The sequence below is a fragment of the Staurois parvus genome, unplaced genomic scaffold, assembly GCF_062004578.1.
Source record: "Staurois parvus isolate SC_StPar_1 unplaced genomic scaffold, SC_StPar_1.0 ptg000327l, whole genome shotgun sequence".
NCBI lineage: Eukaryota > Metazoa > Chordata > Amphibia > Anura > Ranidae > Staurois > Staurois parvus.
This window is the reverse complement of record NW_028318123.1, coordinates 5,487,286-5,507,923: the sequence shown is the minus strand read 5'-3', so window position 1 is coordinate 5,507,923 and position 20,638 is coordinate 5,487,286. Positions and strand designations below refer to the sequence as shown.

General features: G+C 43.5%; 1 protein-coding gene across 1 annotated transcript in view; it reads left to right on the top strand.

Moving 5' to 3' along the window:
• Positions 1-1,153: 1,153 nt before the first annotated feature.
• Positions 1,154-20,638, top strand: part of MAP3K15 (mitogen-activated protein kinase kinase kinase 15) — a 367,125-nt gene continuing 347,640 nt past the window's right edge. Inside the window, exon 1 of the mRNA XM_089683901.1 lies at positions 1,154-3,865. Within this exon, the coding sequence (XP_089540027.1) occupies positions 3,475-3,865 (391 nt within the window). The 5' untranslated portion in view covers positions 1,154-3,474. The remainder of the gene's footprint in view (positions 3,866-20,638) is intronic.

Here is a 20,638-nt window from a genome sequence, read left to right as displayed (position 1 = left end):
CCTATCGGTGCTGCCTATCCATGCCACCTCATCAGTTCCACCTATTAGTGCCTATCAGTGCCCATCAGTGCTGCCTATCAGTGCAGCCTCATCAACGCACATCAGTAAAGGAGAAAAATTACCTGTCTGCAACATTTTATAATAGAAACAAAGAAAAACATTTTTTTTTTCACATTTTTTGCTCGTTTGTTTATAACGCAAAAAATAAAACACCCAGCGGCGAGTAAATACCACCAAAAGAAAGCTATATTTGTGTTACAAAAAGATAAAAATTTCATATGATCACAATGTTGCATGACTGCAACAATTGTCAAAGTGCGACAGCGCTAAAAGCTGAACATTGGCCTGGTAAGGAAGGGGGTATAAGTGCCCAGTAGGCAAGTGGTTAATACTGGTGCTGGTGGCATCTTATGGCACTTATTTTTGCATTATTAAAAGAAATTTAGCAGTTTCATGTTTTGTTGATTTAATATTTTGTTTTTAAAATTATTTTTTGGGGGGGGGGGGGGGCGCACGTAGCTGGTCTTGCCTAGGGAGTGCCTGGCCATGATAAACGCAGGAGTGCCAGTGTGCCTGCATTAGATAAATGTGACCTGTGTGCCTTTTACATGGTTTTATTAATTACTTTGGGAATACACTACATATGTAACATGCTGCATACACTGACAAATTTATATAATTACCTGTCATAAAAAATACAAATACTACAGTAAGGCAGTGTTGGTGACCAAGGGCGGACTGACCATTTGGGAACTCGGGCACTGCCCAAGGGCCCAGGGTCAGAAGGGGGCCTCATGAGATGCCCGTTACCTTTCATAGGCTTTTTGGGTGTGGTTTGAGTGTGGGCAAGAACACAGGGGCCCCATGATCCCCTATTGCCCGGGGCCCCATGAGTTGTCAGTCCGCCCGTTGGTGACACTCGTATCTGTCTCGTTAGACTGGTCTGTGTGACACGACAATTGGAGGTTGTGTCCAGGTGGGTGTGCGGCAGGCAGTGTGTGTACACCAGGGACAGGGTGTGTTCTCTTCCTTCCCCTCAATTCCCTGTTATTTGAGGAAATGCTGGAAGCTCAGCCATATTCTCCATACAGCCGCCATTCCCTAGTCAGCACTGTCCCCTCACACGGGGTCAGCCAGCGCTGTCCTGTCACTGATAACAACACAGGCTCCAGCGTGTGAATGACCGGCCTCGAGGGAGGGGCCATTTCCAGTATACTGGAGGGAGGGGGACCGAGCTTCTCCCGCCCTACCAGGACAAGACATGAGAGAGCCTGGCCACCTCACAGCTGCTGTGATACCGAGAAGACACGGTGCACCGCCACTACTGACATGGAGAGGACAGCACTCAGCAACATGGGCCATGACTGACCCCAGCACAGGACTCCGGGATATCATATACTGGGACAGCACAGCACTGTATGTGGGAGCTGGAGGGATGCCAGGAAAGTTACTTTTTATATCAACTCTGCAGCTCTTCTGATTACATACAGATCCCTGCACTGGGAATATATCAGACTATATTCCTCTATTATAGACAGATCCATAGACGTAGAGCCTTTACTGGGAATATATCAGACTACATTCCTCTATTATAGACAGATTCATAGACATAGAGCCTTCACTGGGATTATATAGACAGATCCATAGACGTAGAGCCTTCACTGGGATTATATCGGACTATATTCCTCTATTATAGACAGATCCATAGACGTAGAGCCTTCACTGGGATTATATCGGACTATATTCCTCTATTATAGACAGATCCATAGACGTAGAGCCTTCACTGGGATTATGTCAGACTATATTCCTCTATTACAGACAGATCCATAGACGTAGAGCCTTCACTGGGATTATATAGACAGATCCATAGACGTAGAGCCTTCACTGGGATTATATCAGACTATATTCCTCTGTTACATACAGGACTATAGATATAGAGCCTTCACTGGGATTATATCAGACTATATTCCTCTGTTACATACAGGACTATAGATATAGAGCCTTCACTGGGATTATATCAGACTATATTCCTCTGTTACATACAGGACTATAGATATAGAGCCTTCACTGGGATTATATCAGACTATATTCCTCTGTTACATACAGATTCATAGACATAGAGCCTTCACTGGGATTATATCAGACTATATTCCTCTGTTACATACAGATTCATAGACATAGAGCCTTCACTGGGATTATATCAGACTATATTCCTCTATTACATACAGATTCTTAGACGTAGAGCCTTCACTGGGATTATGTCAGACTATATTCCTCTATTACATACAGATTCATAGACATAGAGCCTTCACTGGGATTATATTAGACTACATTCCTCTATTACATACAGGACTGTAGACATAGAGCCTGCAGTGGGATTATATCAGACAATATTCCTCTATTACATAGAGGTCCATAGACATAGTCTGCACTGGGATTATATCAGACTATATTCCTCTATTACATATAGATTTGCAGACATAGAGCCTTCACTGGGATTATATTGGACTATATTCCTCTATTACATATAGATTCATAGACATAGCCCCTTCACTGAGATTATATCAGACTATATTCTTCTATTACATACAGGACTATAGACATAGAGCCTTCTCTGGGATTAAATCACACTATATTCCTCTATTACATACAGATCCATAGACATAGAGCCTTCACTGAGATGATATCGGACTATATTCCTCTACTACATACAGATCAATTGACATAGAGCCTGCATAGGCTGAGTCTGATATAGACTATATTCTTTTATTACATACAGATCCATAGACATAGCCTTCACTGAGATTATATCAGACTATATTCCTCTATTACATACAGGACTATAGATATAGAGCCTTCACTGAGATTATATCAGACTATATTCCTCTATTACATACAGGACTATAGATATAGAGCCTGCACTGAGATTATATCAGACTATATTCTTCTATTACATACAGGACTATAGATATAGAGCCTGCACTGAGATTATATCAGACTATATTCCTCTATTACATACAGGACTATAGACATATAGCCTGCACTGAGATTATATCAGACTATATTCTTCTATTACATACAGATTCAGACATAGAGCCTGCATTGAGATTATACTGGACTATATTTTTCTATTACATACAGGTCCATAGACATAGAGCCTGTACTGGGATAATATCAGATTATATTCTATAGTGATTACATACCAATCCCCTGGACAGAGAGGCAGCACTGGGGTTGTATCATAGTGTATTCTGTACTGATCAGTAAACTTCTACTGACATTACAACTGCTGCAGGTGACATCTCTCACATGACTTTCTGGAAATCATTAGAGGAGCTGCTCTTGTGTTTGTTGTGTGACATGCAGGACAGATAAGATGAGCCCTGTGTCCTGCTCTACACTTTAATATAGTGTGGATTTCATCTAAGGGGTTGATCAGAGCCTCCCCCTAGTGACTATACAGAGTCCTGTCCAATGTGGGGAGGGACAGAAGCAGCATCTTGCAGCATGGAGAGCAATGGGCTCTATACATCAGTGCAGGCACCTGCAGAGATGGGGGTCTGTAGCCAGGCTGGATCAGGGGGGGATGCTCAGTGTACCCCATCATCAGGGATGCCAGCGGTCAGTTCTGTCCCTGAACCCCCAGGAGGAGATGGACCCCAGTGGATCAGCAAGCAGAGATCGCTGAGAGTGGTGTATGTCCTGAATGACAGCCTGAAGTCAGCCATGGGGGGCAGCCCTGAATCCGGAGCCCTGCAATGTCTGCATCGAGCCTGTGAGAGCGAGGCGGCGCAGCTGACCAGCGTGAACTTTGGGGAGCTGGACTTTGGGGAGACCGCGGTGCTGGACACCTTCTACGATGCAGGTAAGACAGCTGATCAGTATTGATATGTGTCAGTATGGATATGCTCACGTGTCTACCTTTTTGGAGTAAAAATGGACACATTTTATCGGGTGAAGATGTTAATTTTAAAACAACCTTCTAAACTTGTCCATACATGCAAAGATTTCTTTCAATCATCCTGTGGGCCATAAGAAAGAAATCTAAAAGATTCCTTCATGCAAGCTAAACAGTGCAGATGAACCAACCCCAGCAGCTGTCAGAATACCCAAACAGTGGATGCAGGTGATTTTATGCAGGTACTATTCAGCCGACAATTCTCTGCCTGGCTTCTTTAGCAAAAGTCAACTAGACAATCAGACTTTTGTCGAGCTGGACGGTGCTGACGGTGGCAACCATGACTTGAGCTGTGCGCAATTCAGCAGAAATGGGGTGAAATGCAAGCCATATATGGCAGCCTTTACTTAGGCAGCCCATAGATTATGCAGTTTTCTGTGGAAGGAAAGAAAATTGCTCAATTTCCCCATCAACACAGTCCATGTTGATGGGGGAATTCCTCCAGCAACACTATTGTGTTCTATCTGCGGGGAGCCTTCCCGGCCTGCAGAACACAATAATCACTGCTAACGGCTAATCGTTGGATCAACTTCAGTACAACCAGCCTGACCATAGTAGAATCGAATCCCTGCTAAAAATCTGTCCATCCATGTCTGGATTACTCAGCATGGATGGAGGAATTTCCCTTGCTGGCTATTGCACCTGCAGCTGTCAGAAAACCCAAGCAGAAGCTGCATTTGATTGCACGCAGTCACTGTTTGACCAACAATTTGACAAGTCTGGTAGTGCCAACAGGGGCACCCGTGGCTCGAAATTTGAGCCATGTATGGTAGTCTTTGCTTACTGTATGTAAACAAATGTGTTAGATTCCACTGCAAATATACTAATAGACAATGCTTTCTAGTACAACAGAGGGAAGCAGTAGCTGTAGATCACGTCTGTTTTCAAATAGTAAACATGGAAGGAGCTAGGTGTCATATGGGCGGCTAGACTGCAGCAATCAGATGTGGCAACACTCTGTGCTATGGCCCCACACAAATTGCATGATTAGCTGCGGCCAGAATGGCCCTGGACGCAAACTGTCTGCAGTCAGAAACCATGTTTGCAGGTAATCACTGTTGTGAGTGGTTACGTGCGAACAGTCTTGGCAGCAGACATTGGTTTCTGTACTGTTCACACGCATGGCATGCATGGGGCTAGTTTTTCCACTGGCAGGATTTGCAGATTCTTGCCCATGGATGCCTGTCTGAATCAGTCCTTAGGCTGTTGTCTCCAAAATATGTGTCCCTAATTAAAGATAACACCTCTTTTTTCTGGGGGCAACTCTAAGGGTCTGTTCACATACTGACATACTGATGTGTTATGTTACTGCATGTGTGTTAAAGGTTTTTTTTTTTCTTTTTGTGTTGTAACATGTTGCTTGGGCAACCCGCCAAAACTTCTAAGTAGATGGACATGTGCCATAGTGCATTACCCTGCATTGTGGTACACAGCAACACAAGGACATTAGGTTGCCTTTCAAAATGAATGGTATTGCACTGTGCTATACCTTCCTAGTTGCACTGTGCTATACCTTCCTAGTTTCCACGTTTGTGTGCCTTGAAATTAACTTGATATATTGTCATTCTAATATTCTGTGACATTAAAAATTAGTACTACACCCATTTTATTCTCCAGGGTAGCTGCATTCGGAAAAATATATAATGTTTGGGGGGTTTACCTAACCAAAGCTAAAATAATTTTTAACAATGTGTGCAAAAAAAAAACATGCAAAAATATTTCTGGCAGCGAAAAGGTTAAAGGTAGAATTTAGTTAGAAATGAAAATGAAGTCCTGAAATGCGTAAAAGAGTCCAGCCCACATGCCTAGGGCTTTAGTTTGTTGTTCAGACATTGCTGTGTTCACCTGCATTGGTGTTTCTGTTTTTGGTAGATTGGAGTTACATTTCTTGACAATTTCTTATGTCTCTCGGTGTAGTGCTAGGGAAAGTTTTAATTTACAGCAATCTACAAGGAATATATATTTAAACAAGTAAAAGGTGAAAAAAGATATTTTTACTGATATAAAGCAGAACAGTATAGATTGTGGTGGGTGGGCTTTTTCTATAATATACAAATACACACAGTAAACATAATTCCATATTATGGCACGCTTACCTCACAAAGTGTCCCCTCCATGGGTGCGACATCTGAAATCTCCCCGCATCACCCATTCCTGCCACTGACATGTTTGTTAGGTCTTCTGGGTTCGGTGCCTTCAGCCTCTTTTTCCAGCCCAGGATGATATACTGTAATTCCCTTTCATACTGGAGTTAGGCTGGCCATACTTAGTCCTAGCTCAACAAACTTCGATTGAAAAATGGAAGTAGGCAGATGGAAATTGTCAGCCGACAGTGACTGCATCCTAACAGAAACAGTAACAGTTTGGATGTTCAGGCAGCTGTAGGTGTCGTGGCTGTCTGAAAACGATGGCACTTGAAAGATTCCTCCATCCATGTAGTTTTGTGTTAATGGCGGAATCAAGAAAACTAGTGTAAAAAAAAGTGTATGGCTAGCATTATAGCAATGAATACAACCTCTACGGCATGCAAGGCATTAGATTTTATGGCAGAATAGACCCAAAGACAGTAATTTATCAAAACTACACTGTGTGCACAATTATTAGGCAAGTTGTATTTTTGAGGATTAATTTCATTATTGAACAACTACAGTGCTCTCGGTCAATCCAAAATGTTAATAAACCTCAAACCTGAATATTTACGAAAGTAATAGTGAGGTTTTGGTTTTCTTAGGAGAATATCTATGTGTGCACAATTATTGGGAAACTGTTTGTGTGCAGAATTATTATGCAACTAAATGAAAAACAAAGTCTCCCATCTCACTTGTTTATTTTCATCTGTTAGTGCCCCGTCATACAGGTGTGATTTGGGAATTGAAATCGCACCTAAAATCTAATGAATGTGAATGTCAGTGTCTTAACATTTGCGGTTTGCTGCAATGCGATTTCTAAAGTAGTTCTTGCATTACTTTTTCTGCAGTTTTGTTGTGATTTCACATACATAGAATATAATGGAAATCACACTGTAAATTGCAAGAAATCATGCAAAATCTTCACAAGTAGCAATAAAGTCTTCAGAAATCACATCTGAAATTGTGCTGAAATTGCACACAAATTGTACGATTTTATATTGCAGCAGTGTAACCGGCGACTTAAAGTGAGATTAAAAAACAACTCAAAATTTACAAATAAACATTTATGACATTTCCAAAAAAATCAGGGACCAATATTGCCACCCTTCTTTTCATAACAGTAATAGGCCTTCCATTCATGGAGTCTGTCAGTTTCTTGATCTGTTGACGACCATGTGACGAACTAGGAGCGCAGAGAGAGATCACATGGAGACAGATCACCTGGAAGCCGACGTGCGGGCATTTATTGGGGAGTTTTTTAGGAGTACGGACAAAAGAACAGCTAGTCCACAGAACAACACAAGACACAGCAATACAGTAGGGTTCTCAGGATGGCAATATGGAACAACAGGGTGGCAGATAATCTACCAAGTTCAATAGGACAGAGCAGCGGGGCACCGTGGGGGTTGGAGTCCACGTGCAAGAGTTTCGGGCAGGATCGGGCTAAGTCCAACACAGGGCAGAGGTCCGAACACAACGGGGTTAGTCCAATCACTAGATGCAGATCTGGGCAGAGAGGGTTAAAGTCCACACAGGGCAGAGGTCCGGGCACAGCGTGGTTAGTCCAATCACTAGATGCAGATCTGGGCAGAGAGGTTTAAAGTCCACACAGGGCAGAGGTCCGGGCACAGCGGTGTTAATCCAATCACTGGATGCAGATCTGGGCAGAGAGGGTTAAAGTCCACACAGGGCAGAGGTCTGGGCACAGCGGGGTTAATCCAATCACGATGCAGATCTGGGCAGAGAGAGTTAAAGTCCACACAGGGCAGAGGTCTGGGCACAGCGGGGTTAATCCAATCACTGGATGCAGATCTGGGCAGAGAGGGTTAAAGTCCACACAGGGCAGAGGTCCGGGCACAGCGTGGTTATTCCAATCACTGGATGCAGATCTGGGCAGAGAGGGTTAAAATCCACACAGGGCAGAGGTCCGGGCACAGCGTGGTTAATCCAATCACTGGATGCAGATCTGGGCAGAGAGGGTTAAAGTCCACACAGGGCAGAGGTCTGGGCACAGCGTGGTTAATCCAATCACTGGATGCAGATCTGGGCAGAGAGAGTTAAAGTCCACACAGTGCAGAGGTCCGGGCACAGCGTGGTTAATTTACTCACCAGCTAGCAGTGGAGAGCCTGGAGGAGGAAGAGGGCTAGGAGGTCCGTAGCTGGCTTGCAGTCCAGTGAAGGAGGCTGGTGGGGGGGAAGTTCCGTGGGGTCTGGCCGCAGCACAGACCTTGCGCAGCAGTAGGCAGGGGAGAGCAACTGAACACAGGCAGAGACTGGGGGCCCGCTCCAGCATTATGTGCAGAGCCGGGCTCATTCTCGTTGCTGTGGTAACCCAGGACTCAGCGTCAGGTTACCATGGCAATGGGCAACTCAACGCCTGCCCCACACAGGGAGTGCAGCCTTTGTCTCTGGCGGGCACGGATTGTGGGAGAGCGGGATCTCGCCATGCCCATGAAGACAGGGAGGGGGCCAACAAGAGGAGAGCCTGCATGTGGCGAATCCACATGCAGGCCCAGCGGGGAGGCAGACTTGCTGGAGCTGGATCAGAGGGACAGGATGCCGCCTCAGCAGGGGGCAGACTCCTGGCAGCAGGGGAGTGAGGGGATGCTGGGGGTGGGTGTCAAGCAGGAAACGGGGGAGGGGGGAGACTAGCTCTGTGACAGATCAACTTTTGTGCAGCAGCAACCACAGCCTCCCAGACACTGTTCAGAGAGGTGTACTGTTTTCCTTCACCGTACATCTCCCACAAAGAGTCCACAAGTTCTCAATAGGGGTGTGAACCTCCTGCGCTCAGACTGATTTTAAACAATAATATTAACCATTAGCCGCCCGGCCAATGGCCGTTTGGCGGCTTCAAATGTGCCTCTGCACTCCAGGTGCACGCCATTTGACGTGCTCCCGCACATGCGCAGTTTGCGCTAATGCAGAGCGGCGCAGCAGGCGATGACAGATCCGAGTACCGGCTCCCGTTGCTGGTACCATGTGACCTGCTGTGACCAATCACAGTAGGTCACATGACAGTTGTATACAATGGATGGCTTCAATCATGATGCCATCCATTGTATACTAGTGCCTAGCTGTGAATGGTCACAGCTAATCACATGCACATGTCATGTGATTAGCTGTGACCAAATCACAGCTAAGCACAAAAAAAATAAAAAAATAAAAAGCTGAATGAATCGATTTCATTCAGGTAAATGTAACTCTTTGCTATAAGCAAATTGTGTAAAAAAAAAAAAAAAAATACTGGAGCGCAGTATGTGACCCTGCCTTGAGAAGGAGCCAGTATTGGAGTTCTGATCCCCAGAGGGAGATCTGCACATAGTGGGAGCTGTTGTTTGGAGTGATACTAACCTGGAGGATCTGTGAGAGGGATCCTATTAAAACACTGTGACTCGCAATGGTCGAGTCTGTAAGGTGAGAGGCTAATCCAGCCGGTGATCGGATGATTTTTTGTATAGTCATCAACCCACGTTTTTACACGAATATCAGCACGAGTTGTTTTGTTCACTGGAGTGTGATTATTGAAAGATTGGACTCTAAAAAACGCATGAAAATAGATTATTGTGTGTATACTATGTCACTAATCAGAGTTCACTCTTGCACATGAGGTTGTTTTATCCACTTTATGGGATTTGTGTAGGTGTGTATATATATATATATATATATATATATATTAGTGCACATTGTGTGTTTATGTATATTTGTTCAAATATGCACTGTTATGTCAGTCAATAAGACTGGTTTTTCACCATCACTATAGGAATTTTTTGTGTTTCTTTGTAAGCACGAGGTTATTTATAGTAGCACGTTTATTCACTTATAATTGAGGGGATTTTATTTGCACACTGATTTATTTGAACATCAAGCGATTAGCGCTACATTTGTTTCACATTTTAAGTTCTCAATATGGTTTAGGTCAGGTGAGGAAGGGGGCCATTCTTTCATCTTTACAGTGAGGAACAGAAGTATTTGAACACCCTGCGATTTTGCTAGTTCTCCCACTTAGAAATCATGGAAGGGTCTGAAATTCACATTGTAGGTGCATTCCCACTTTGAGAGACAGAATTAAAAAAAAAATTTCAGGAAATCACATTGTACGATTTTTAAAGAATTTATTTGTCTTGCACTGCTGAACATAAGTATTTGAACACCTGAGAAACAGCAAGAATTCTGGCTCTCAAACACCTGTTACTGTGCCTTTAAAAAGTCCACCTCTACTCCACTCATTAATCTAACTTAGTAGCACCTGTCTGAGCTCTTTAAAGACACCTGTCCACCCCACAGTCAGTCAGACGCCAACTACTACCATGGGCAAGACCAAAGAGCTGTCAAAAGACACCAGAGACAAAATTGTGGACCTCCACAAGGCTGGAAAGGGTTAGGGGGCAATTGCCAAGCAGCTTGGTGAAAATAGATCAACTGTTGGAGCAATTGTTAGAAAATGGAAGAGGCTAAAGATGACTGCCAGTCTCCCTCGGACTGGAGCTCCATGCAAGATCTCACCTCGTGAGGTATCACTGATAAGAAAGCTGAGGAATCAGCCCAGAACTACAAGAGAGGAGCTGGTCTATGACATGAAGAGAGCTGGGATCACAGTTTCAAAGGTCACTGTCGGTAGAACACTACGCCGTCATGGTTTCAAATCATGCAGTGCACGGAAGGTTCCCCTGCTCAAGTCATCACATGTCCAGGCCCGTCTGAAGTTTGCCAATGACCATCTGGATGATCCAGAGGAGGCATGGGAGAAAGTCATGTGGTCAGATGAGACCAAAGTAGAACTTTTTGGTCTAAACTTCACTCGTTGTGTTTGGAGGAAAAAGAAGGATTAGTTGCATCCCAAGAACACCATCCCTACTGTGAAGCATGGGGGTGGTAACATCATGCTTTGGGGGTGCTTTTCTGCAAAGTGGACAGGACGACTGCACTGTATTAAGGAGAGGATGAATGGGGCCATTTATTGTGAGATTTTGAGCAACAACCTCCTTCCCTCAGTCAGTGCATTGAAGATGGGTCGTGGCTGGGTCTTCCAACATGACAACGACCCGAAGCACACAGCCAGGATAACCAAGGAGTGGCTCCGTAAGAAGCATATCAAGGTTCTGGAGTGGCCTAGCCAGTCTCCAGACCTAAATCCAATAGAACATCTTTGGAGGGAGCTGAAACTCCATGTTGCTCAGAGACAGCCCCGAAACCTGACAGATCTAGAGGTGATCTGTGTGGAGGAGTGGGCCAAAATCCCTGTTGCAGTGTGTGCAAACCTGGCCAAGAACTACAGGAAACGTTTGACCTCTGTAATTGCAAACAAAGGCTTCTGTACCAAATATTACCACTGATTTTCTCAGGTGTTAAAATACTTATGTTCAGCAGTGCAAGACAAATAAATTCTTTAAAAATCATATAATGTGATTTCCTGAATTTTTAAAATTCTGTCTCTCAGAGTGGGAATGCACCTACAATGTGAATTTCAGACCCCTCCATGATTTCTAAGTGGGAGAACTTGCAAAATCGCAGGGTGTTCAAATACTTCTGTTCCTCACTGTAAGACCTTTACTGGCTAGCCATGCAGTAAAATACTTTGATGCATGTGATGGAGCATTGTCCTGCATAAATATCATGCTCTTCTTGAAAGATGCAGACTTTTTCCTGTACAACTGCTTGAAGAAAGTGTCTTCTAAAAACTGGCAGTAGGTTTTGGAGTTGATTTTGAGTCCAAAATGTCCAGCTATCTCATCTTTAATAATACCAGCCCATACTAGTACCCTACCTCCATCTTTCTGGAGTCAAAGTGGAGCTCTGTGCTTTTTACTGATCCAGCCACGGGCCCATCCATCTGGTCCGTCAAGAGTCACTGTCATCTCATCAGTCCATAAAACCTTTAAAAATCTGCCTTCAGATATTTCTTGGCCCAGTCTTGACGTTTCAACTTGTGTGTCTTGTTCCGTGGTGGTCGGGTTTCATCCTCCCTTACCTTGGCCATGTCTCTGAGCACTGAACACCTTGTACTTCTAGGCACTCCAGGTTATATGACAGCACTGGAGGATAATGGGTTCCTGGTAGCTTCACGTTTGATTCTTCACAAATATTTGGCAGTTACTTTGTCTTTTTTTCTCAGCACGTTTCTTGCGACTCTGTTGACTAGTTGCAACAAAACGGCAGATGGTTGTGTGATCACACCCCAATATCTTAGTAATTTCTAGAGTGCTGCATCCCTCTGATAGATTTTAAAAAAATGTTTTACTTTTCTGAGTCAGTTATATCTCTTTTTTTAGCCCATTTTGCCTGAGGTAAAGAAACCGCCTAATAATTATGCACTCCTTGATAAGGGCTGTTTATCTCCATAGGCCACACCCTCCTTCATTGGACAAATACACATTACCTGATTTGCTTACATCCAATAAATATTCAAGTTTATACATCTTGGAGTTGGACAATATGCATAAAAATGATGATTTGGTCAAGATACTCACTTGCCTAATAATTATGCACACAGTGTAGAGCAGATAGAATTAGGAGCACCTGTGTATGACAACCAATCAGCTTCTAGCTTTCCTTTTCAAAGCTTAACTGAACAAACTGTAGATAGGAGTTGATTGGTTGTCATGTACAGTTGCTCCCAATTCTGTCTGCTCTAGTTTTTATAACCCCCTTAGGCTTGGTTCACAACTATGTTTTTTTGCGTTTGATCCATTTTACATTGTTTACTGCATTGCGCGTTTTTGCCGCGTTTTGCGTTTTCTTTCAGCTTTTTTTTTTTTGTTAAAGTAGAACATTTTTTGTTGCTGAGTGAAAAAAAACCCCACGGTGTAATGTGGTAAAGACGTGGCAAACACACTACATGCATTTCAGCTTCTCAATTGTACTCGGTTGTAGCAAAAACTCTGCTTTTTGCATATAAAAAGTTCCTGACCCTTCAAAGATGCAAGGCCTCAGAAAAGCATAGCTGTGAACATGTCCCATAGGAAACTGTGTTAAGTGGAACACTAAAAATAAATGCATTGATGTGAACCAGGGGTAAGGGTCTCTGCATGTAAGATGGAGTATGCACACTGCTGTGACTTACAGAAAAGGTGAGTTGAGCAGGAACTCCGAGTAGACAGCAGCACAGTTGAGAATTATGACAGGGAGATCCAGCAGTTGGAGTATCCAAAACATATTAGAAATTGCGATTTGAATAAATATCACTTTTGACAGGAACATATGGTCATATACTATTTGAAGCATTATATTATAATTTCTTACATAAAGCTCATGTATTAAAAACATCCATACCGCTCTTCACAAAAAAAACCAATTGTTCCTGCATTGAAATTAAGGATAGCTGGAATATTGTTGGTTGACTGAAATTAGAATTGTCAGTAACAGTAACAAATCAGATTCAGAGACTTTAGGATTTCAACAGTTGTTTTTCATTTGCTGTCTGAATCTAGTGACTGTTGGGCAATATAGAAAATTCTTATTCTTATGACTTCCTCCCAGCCTCCTATATGTCAGACGCTGGGTATTCTCTGAGTTTCCTGTTCAGTGGAATTCAAAGACTTCTACAGTAGATGGGCTGGTTCTTTGTCCTTTTTCATTTGCAATTTCACTCCTGTTCTAGAACTTTTTGCCATTTGTTGATCTGTTACAGATTTTTACATTCTATTCTAGATGTGTTAAAATTTTATTTTCTGTTGCAAGAACAGCAGATTCCCTGCTGATCGGAACGGATGGCGCCCATGTGAAAGGCCATTGGGACATTTTTGTGAGTAGATTAAAAACTAAAATGGGACACATGGAAAGTTCATGGAAACAGCCATAATTTATTCTGACACCTTCAGCAATAAGCTGCTCAAGCTATTTATTTAGCTTTGGGTTGATGGTAGCAGGAGCAGGATGTACATTATATTAAAAGTACTCCTACATTCGGCACTATAGCCAACCAGCTAAAGCTAGTGTTGACATACTTGTGTGTGTGTGATCTGTTTACCTTCCTGACTAATTGTAATTGTCTACAGACACTTGTGATTTACACACACTGTCTAGGAAGAGGCGTGAAAATGATTTTCACTTCTCAGCTTTCTGTTCCAGCTATTTCTACTTACTATGAAGAAACATCAAACTTATACGGTCTTTCTTTTCTGCAGTTGAAGCTGAAGATTAGAATTTTAATGCATAGTTACATTTTTCAACTTTTGTAAGCTGCAAATCACTGTAGTAGTTACTGCAATTACAATGATAGCTGCAGTCTTTTGGGTCCAGTGGCTGCCTTACTGCATAGTAACCAAAGGGTCTTGCTCGCTGGGCATTGCCGTCAGTTACAGAAAGCCTTAAATGAATGCTCTAGAGGAGTCCTCTGCACAATCCAATTTGTGTAGTGGAAAAAAGAAAAATCAAATAGTTGCTGCCTACACTGTAATGTGTATTCCCACATTCTCATTAAGGCCTGGTTCACACCAGTGTATATTTGCATGGCCATGGCAGCCCATTTGAATGGGCTGCTGTGCCTGTGTTTCAAGCAAGAAACATAGGCAATCACCTTTTCAAAAATGCATCCTCAGGGAAACTGCACGGTATAATTGACCATGCAGGTTTTTCTTCAGTTCCCTCACCCGCAATTTCGCTGCGGGCTGAGATGCGTGGGGGTGCCATCCAAACGCAGCACGTTTTCCCATGCAGTTTTGGGCGTCGCGCGTCTCGTGATTTTGTGCTCAATCTGGATTTATTGAGTTTTTAGAAAATTTACATAGAAAGGTGAAAGCTGTCAGCAAAGTCAATAACAATAATAAAATACAAAACAGAAAATACAGAATTACGTCTAGGGGGAGAAGAATAACAAAGGGAATACAATAATATCCACAGTAAACAAAGAAAGAAAGAAGAAAAAAAAACAAATAAATGAATAAATAATACGAAAAAAAGAAAACATAGAAATAAATAAACAATAAATAAACAATAACACCCTGGAGCTAGATGACAGAAATTGGGGGTTCCCAAACAGAGGGGTCATAGGACCAACCAATGAGGAAACTTCAAGTTTCAGGGCCAGATTGTCCCACGTTCGCAAGAGATGATTGGTCAGGAGTGGTAGAGATGAAGAAGGACTGTTCCAAGGACACTCACTGCTTCGTAGACGAGTGGTGGAACCAGTTCATCAATCAAGTGAGAACTGCATGGTATAAATGTTTTGGCTAATGTTAGAGTCGTTCCATACAATCTTGGTTTCTGAGGGCCCCAAATAAACTTCGTAAAAGCAGTTTGCAAAGTTCTGAAGAAGGGTTGGGGAATGGCGATAGGCAGTCTGAAATTGGTAAAGAAAGCGAGGCGTGATGTCCATTTTTAGTATGTTGATCCGGCTAAACCATGAGTATAAGAAGCAGTCATAATTCCGGTCCTGCAATGTGCGTTGAGCCCCTGAGCCCGATCTCGATAGGTATTTTACCTTAATGCGTAGAATATACACTGCTCAAAGAAATTAAAAAAACACTTCAGATCTCAATGGGGAAAAATATCATGCTGGATATCTATACTGATATGGATTGGGTAATCTGTTAGGAATGTAAGCATGCCCCATCGTTTAATGGAAATGAAAATTATCAATCTACAGAGGACTGAATTCAAAAACACCCCAAAAATCAAAGTGAAAATATGAGTGCATTTTGTTGAAATTTCATTGCAGCAACTCAAAATGGTACTCAGTAGTTTGTATGGCTCCCACGTGCTTGTATGTATGCCTGATAACATTGGGGCACGCTCCTAATGAGATGGCAGATGATGTCCTGGGGTATTTCCTCCCAGTTCTGAACCAGAGCATCACTGAGCTGGAGAATCTGAGGTGCAACCTGGCTGCGTCGGATTAACTGAAACATGATATCCCAGAGGTGTTCTATTGGATTTAGGTCAGGTGAGCGTGGGGGACATTCAATGGCATCAAATCCTTCCTCCTCTAGGAACTGCCTGAATACTCTTGCCGTATGAGGCCGGGCATTGTTGTGCACCAGGAGGAACCCAGGACCCACTGCACCAGCGTAGGGTCTGACAATGGGACAAGGATTTCATCTCGATACCTAATGGCAGTCAGCGTGCCATTTTCCAGCCTGTAGAGGTCTGTGCATCCCTCCATGGATATGCCTCCCCAGACCATCACTGACCCACTACCAAAACGGTCATGCTGAACAATGTTAAAGGTAGCATAACATTCTCCACGGCTTCTCCAAACCCTCTCACGTCTGTCACATGTGCTCATGGTGAACCTGCTCTCATCTGTGTAAAGCACAGGGTGCCAGTGGCGGACCTGCCAGTTCTGGTGTTCAATGGCAAATGCCAATTGAGCTCAGTAGTGCCCGGCAGTGAGCACAGGGCTAACTAGAGGACGTCAGGCCCTCAGCCCATCCTCATGAAGTCTGTTTTTGATTGGTCAGAGACATTCATACCAGTGGCCTGCTGGAGGTAATTTTTGTAGGGCTCTGGCAGTGCTCATCCTGTTCCTCCTTGCACAAAGGAGCAGGTACCGGTCCTGCTGATGGGTTGAGGATCTTCTATGGCCCTGTCCAGCTCTCCTAGTGCAACTGCCTGATTCCTGGAATCTCCTCCATGCTCTTGAGACTATGCTGGGAGACACAGCAAACCTTCTGGCAATGGCACGTATTGATGTGCCATCCTGAAGGAGTTGGACAGCCTGTGTAACCTCTGTAGGGTCCAGGTATTGCCTCATGCTACCAGTAGTGACACTGACCCTAGCCAAATGCAAAACTAGTGAAAAACAGTCAGAAAAGATGAGGAGGGAAAAAAATGTCAGCGTCCATCACCTGTAAAACCATTCCTGTTTTGGGGAGTCGTCTCATTGTTGCGCCATCTAGTGCACCTGTTATTAATTTCATTAACACCAAAGCAGCTTAAACTGATTAACAACCCCCTCTGCTACTTAACTGACCAGATTAATATCCCAGGAGTTTAATTGACTTGATTCTATACTCTGATTAACCACTTGGTAACGGCGCTATAGCCAAATGATGGCTACAGTGCGGTTACCCAGTTCTGGGAGGGTGCCATATGACGTCCTCCCAGAACGCATGCACCACTAGGGGTGTGCACCCGGCGATCTCCGTGATCGCTGTGTCCTATGGACACAGCTGACCATGTGATGAGATAAAAGGCCAATCACAGTGGCCTTTTACCAGGTGATCAGCCATGTCCAATGACACAGCAATACAGTTGCCGGTTATCGGCAGCACTTTCCTCATGCTGTCACAGCATGAGGAAAATACTGCCGATAACCAGCAGCTGCCATAATCAGTGCCCAGCAGTGCCACCCACCAGTGCTTAGCAGTGCCTCCCACCAGTGCCCAGCAGTGCCATCCATCAGTGCTGCCCAGCAGTTGTGCCCATCAGTGCCTCCCATCAGTGCCGAGCAGTGCCGCCAGTCAGTGCTCTCAGTCAATGCTGTCAATCAGCGCCGCCAGTCAGTGTTGCCCATCAGTGCCGCCTATCAGCGCCCATCAATGCTGCATATCAGTGCAGCATGATCAGTGCCACCTCATCAGTGCAGCCTATCAGTGCTGTCTATCCATGCCACCTCATCTGTGCCCATCAGTGCTGCCTATCAGTGCAGCCTCATCAACGCACATCAGTGAAGGAGAAAAATTACCTGTTTGCAAAATTTAATACTAGAAACAAAGAAATACCTTTTTTTCAAATGGTTTCCTATTTTTTTGCTTATAGTGCAAAAAATAGAAAAACTCAGTGGTGATAAAGTACCACCAAAAGAAAGCTCTATGTGTGTGAAAAAAATAAAAAAAATGTCATATGGGTACAATGTTGCATGACCGCGCAATTGTCATTCAAAGTGCGACAGCGCTGAAAGCTGAAAATTGGCCTGCATACAAAGGGGGTACAAGTGGCCAGTAGGCAAGTGATTAAAAATTGTTCCTTTTTAAAAGTGTTAATTTTTTTCAGCAGTGTATTTAGGTAAAAAACCTTGTACCTTTAGAACCACTTTAACGCCGCTAACACCAGACTTTGGATACAGTATAGCTGGTAATAATTAGTTACATTCAGCTGCACTTGTTCTGTAATGTTGAGGATGTTTCGTAGCTTCTCCAAGTCACGTTGTCAGTTCTGAAGAAGAAGTGACTTGAAGAAGCTAGAAAACATCCTCAACATTACAGAACAAGTCCACTTGAATGTGACCAATTATAAAGATACACTTTTCAGCACAAGAAGTTTGTCAGTACCTGCAGGGCCTCTTTAAGTGAATGGTAATTTGGCGGTAATTTACCCAATTACTTTTTGATGTTTTCTTCTGTTTTTGATGATGGAAATCCAATACAGCTCATCATCCAAATAACACCATTCCTACAGTAAAGCATGGAGCTGGTAATATCCTGTTATGGGGGTGTTTCTCTGCAACAGGGACTGAAGCACTTGTCAGGAAAGAAGGAAAAATGGATGGGGCAAAATACTATCAAATTCTGGAGGAAAATCTGCTGCCTTCTGCCATAAAGTTGACAGTAGGGAGGTTTACCTTCCAACTCAAAGCACACAGCAAAAATGATCACTCAATGGTTGAAGAAGAAAAAGGTGAATTTCCTAATGACCTACTCAGAGCCCAGACTTAAACCCCATTGAATAACTGTGGAATGACTTGAAGACTGCAGTCCACAGTCACCTTCAGGTTTAACTGAACTTGAGCAGTTCTTCAAAGAAGAGTGGGCAAGTCTGGAATTGCAAAGTTAGACATAACCCAACAGACTAAAGGCTGGAATTAAAGCAAAAAGTGGTTCAGCAAAATACTGACACAAGGGGGTGGTCCTTTTTCCAACTCAGTGATTCTGTTTTTGAATTTTTTTCTGACATGTTGGTGTTATATCTTTCAATTGGATGTTATATGTTGCACTGAGTAAATACAGCTGGATAAAACAAAAACTGTGTCTGTCTTCAGGCTGCAAAGCAACAAAATGTGATTATTTTAAAGGTGGGGAGTGATTCTTTTCTATATCCACTGTTTTAAGTTTTAACAAAACCAATTGCATGTATTAAGTAACGACTAACTAAGGTTCTAGAGCCATCAGTGCTCCTCAGTTGCATAAAGGGCTTAGAAAGTGGAGACTCCTGATGATTTGGGGGAGGAAAGAAACAGCACAGGCACAATACAGTGTAAAATACAGACAGAAATATACTGTGCTGAGCTGTGCAGCAGCACACTGATCTTCCCAGTGATTAGCTGTGCAGGGGGACATGTCAGCACAAGTCTGTCCACTGGATTTCAGGCAGGCTGAGCTACCAAGTAGAATGCAAAGAGACAAAACTGACCACGCTGGGGTGGATGTGCTTCTGTGCCTGGCCTGACATGGTCAGTTTGAAATAGGAAGGCATAGGAACTGGCATGTATTTCACACAAAGGAAGCAATGCAGAGAACAGGATACTTTTAAAAGTAGTAAACTGCCACTAAAAAAAATCAGGCCCCTGCAGTTTTAAGTCATAATGTACTAGTATGCACAGCATACTAACACATTATAACAAACTTACCTGCACATGAAGCTGTAGCAAACTAGCTCATCCAGCTGGAAGCAGAGTTCTCCTTTACCTTGTTGTATTTGAGGTATTCCTTGAATCATTCCTCACATCCCCCCCCCCTGCATTCCTGTGAGGCAGACTTTATCTCCTGGCAGATGATGTGGAACAACCATGAGAAGTGGAGCCAGCCCGTCTCCGGAGGTGTCACTTTGGTCACCCAAAGCTATGTAAGCCCCACACCTTATCAACCTGACCCAGAACTGAACATTCCTCAGGTCAAACATATGTTTCATATCATGGGACATGAGCTGGCAGTTTCAGTTTAAAATCTCCCAATTACCACTCCCAAAAGGTGTAGTCAGAGCCCCCCCCCCTCCCTTTGTGAGGGACTTTTAAAAAAGACAGGCTGACAAGCCTAGAGAGAGAGTGAAAGTTTTTTAACACAGAGAGATCTCCCAGCAACATCGTAACAAGGGGAGATCAAAGAACCTTTCTGCTCTGCATCTTGAATTTGCTAAAACCAGGCAAGGCAAGTAACTCAACCCTGTAATCTTCTTCCTAATTATCTCTTTGTATACATATATATATATTTTTGTGACATCTCTTCGTAAATATTTATTTGCATCTGTGTGACGCTTTTGGTAATAAATCTTTCTTTCTGAAAGTGTTAAACTGTTTCTAAGCGCTTACTTGCAATTCACGAATCCTTGCCTTTGAAGAGACGCTACTGTTGGATTATATCTCTGTATAACAGGTCCGCGGGCCGTGCTATATAGATCAATATTTCAATCATTATAGTGTATATTTGATAATGGGAGTTTCCCAGTCTCCGACAAAAGTGGTGGTGGCAGTAGAGGGTTAGTTGCGTAACTAACCCGACCCAGTAACAAGCGCATTCAGGCTGCAGGCACCGATTGTAGTCCATTAGCTGGGCAATCGCTGTGAGGGTGCAGCTGGGTGGGGCCTTGTTACGCGTGTCACACCGCGGTTTTGGATCGGCCAGCCCTTCGGTCACGAGTTTGGTGAGAAGGTCTGGGGTCTGACGCCGTGGACGTG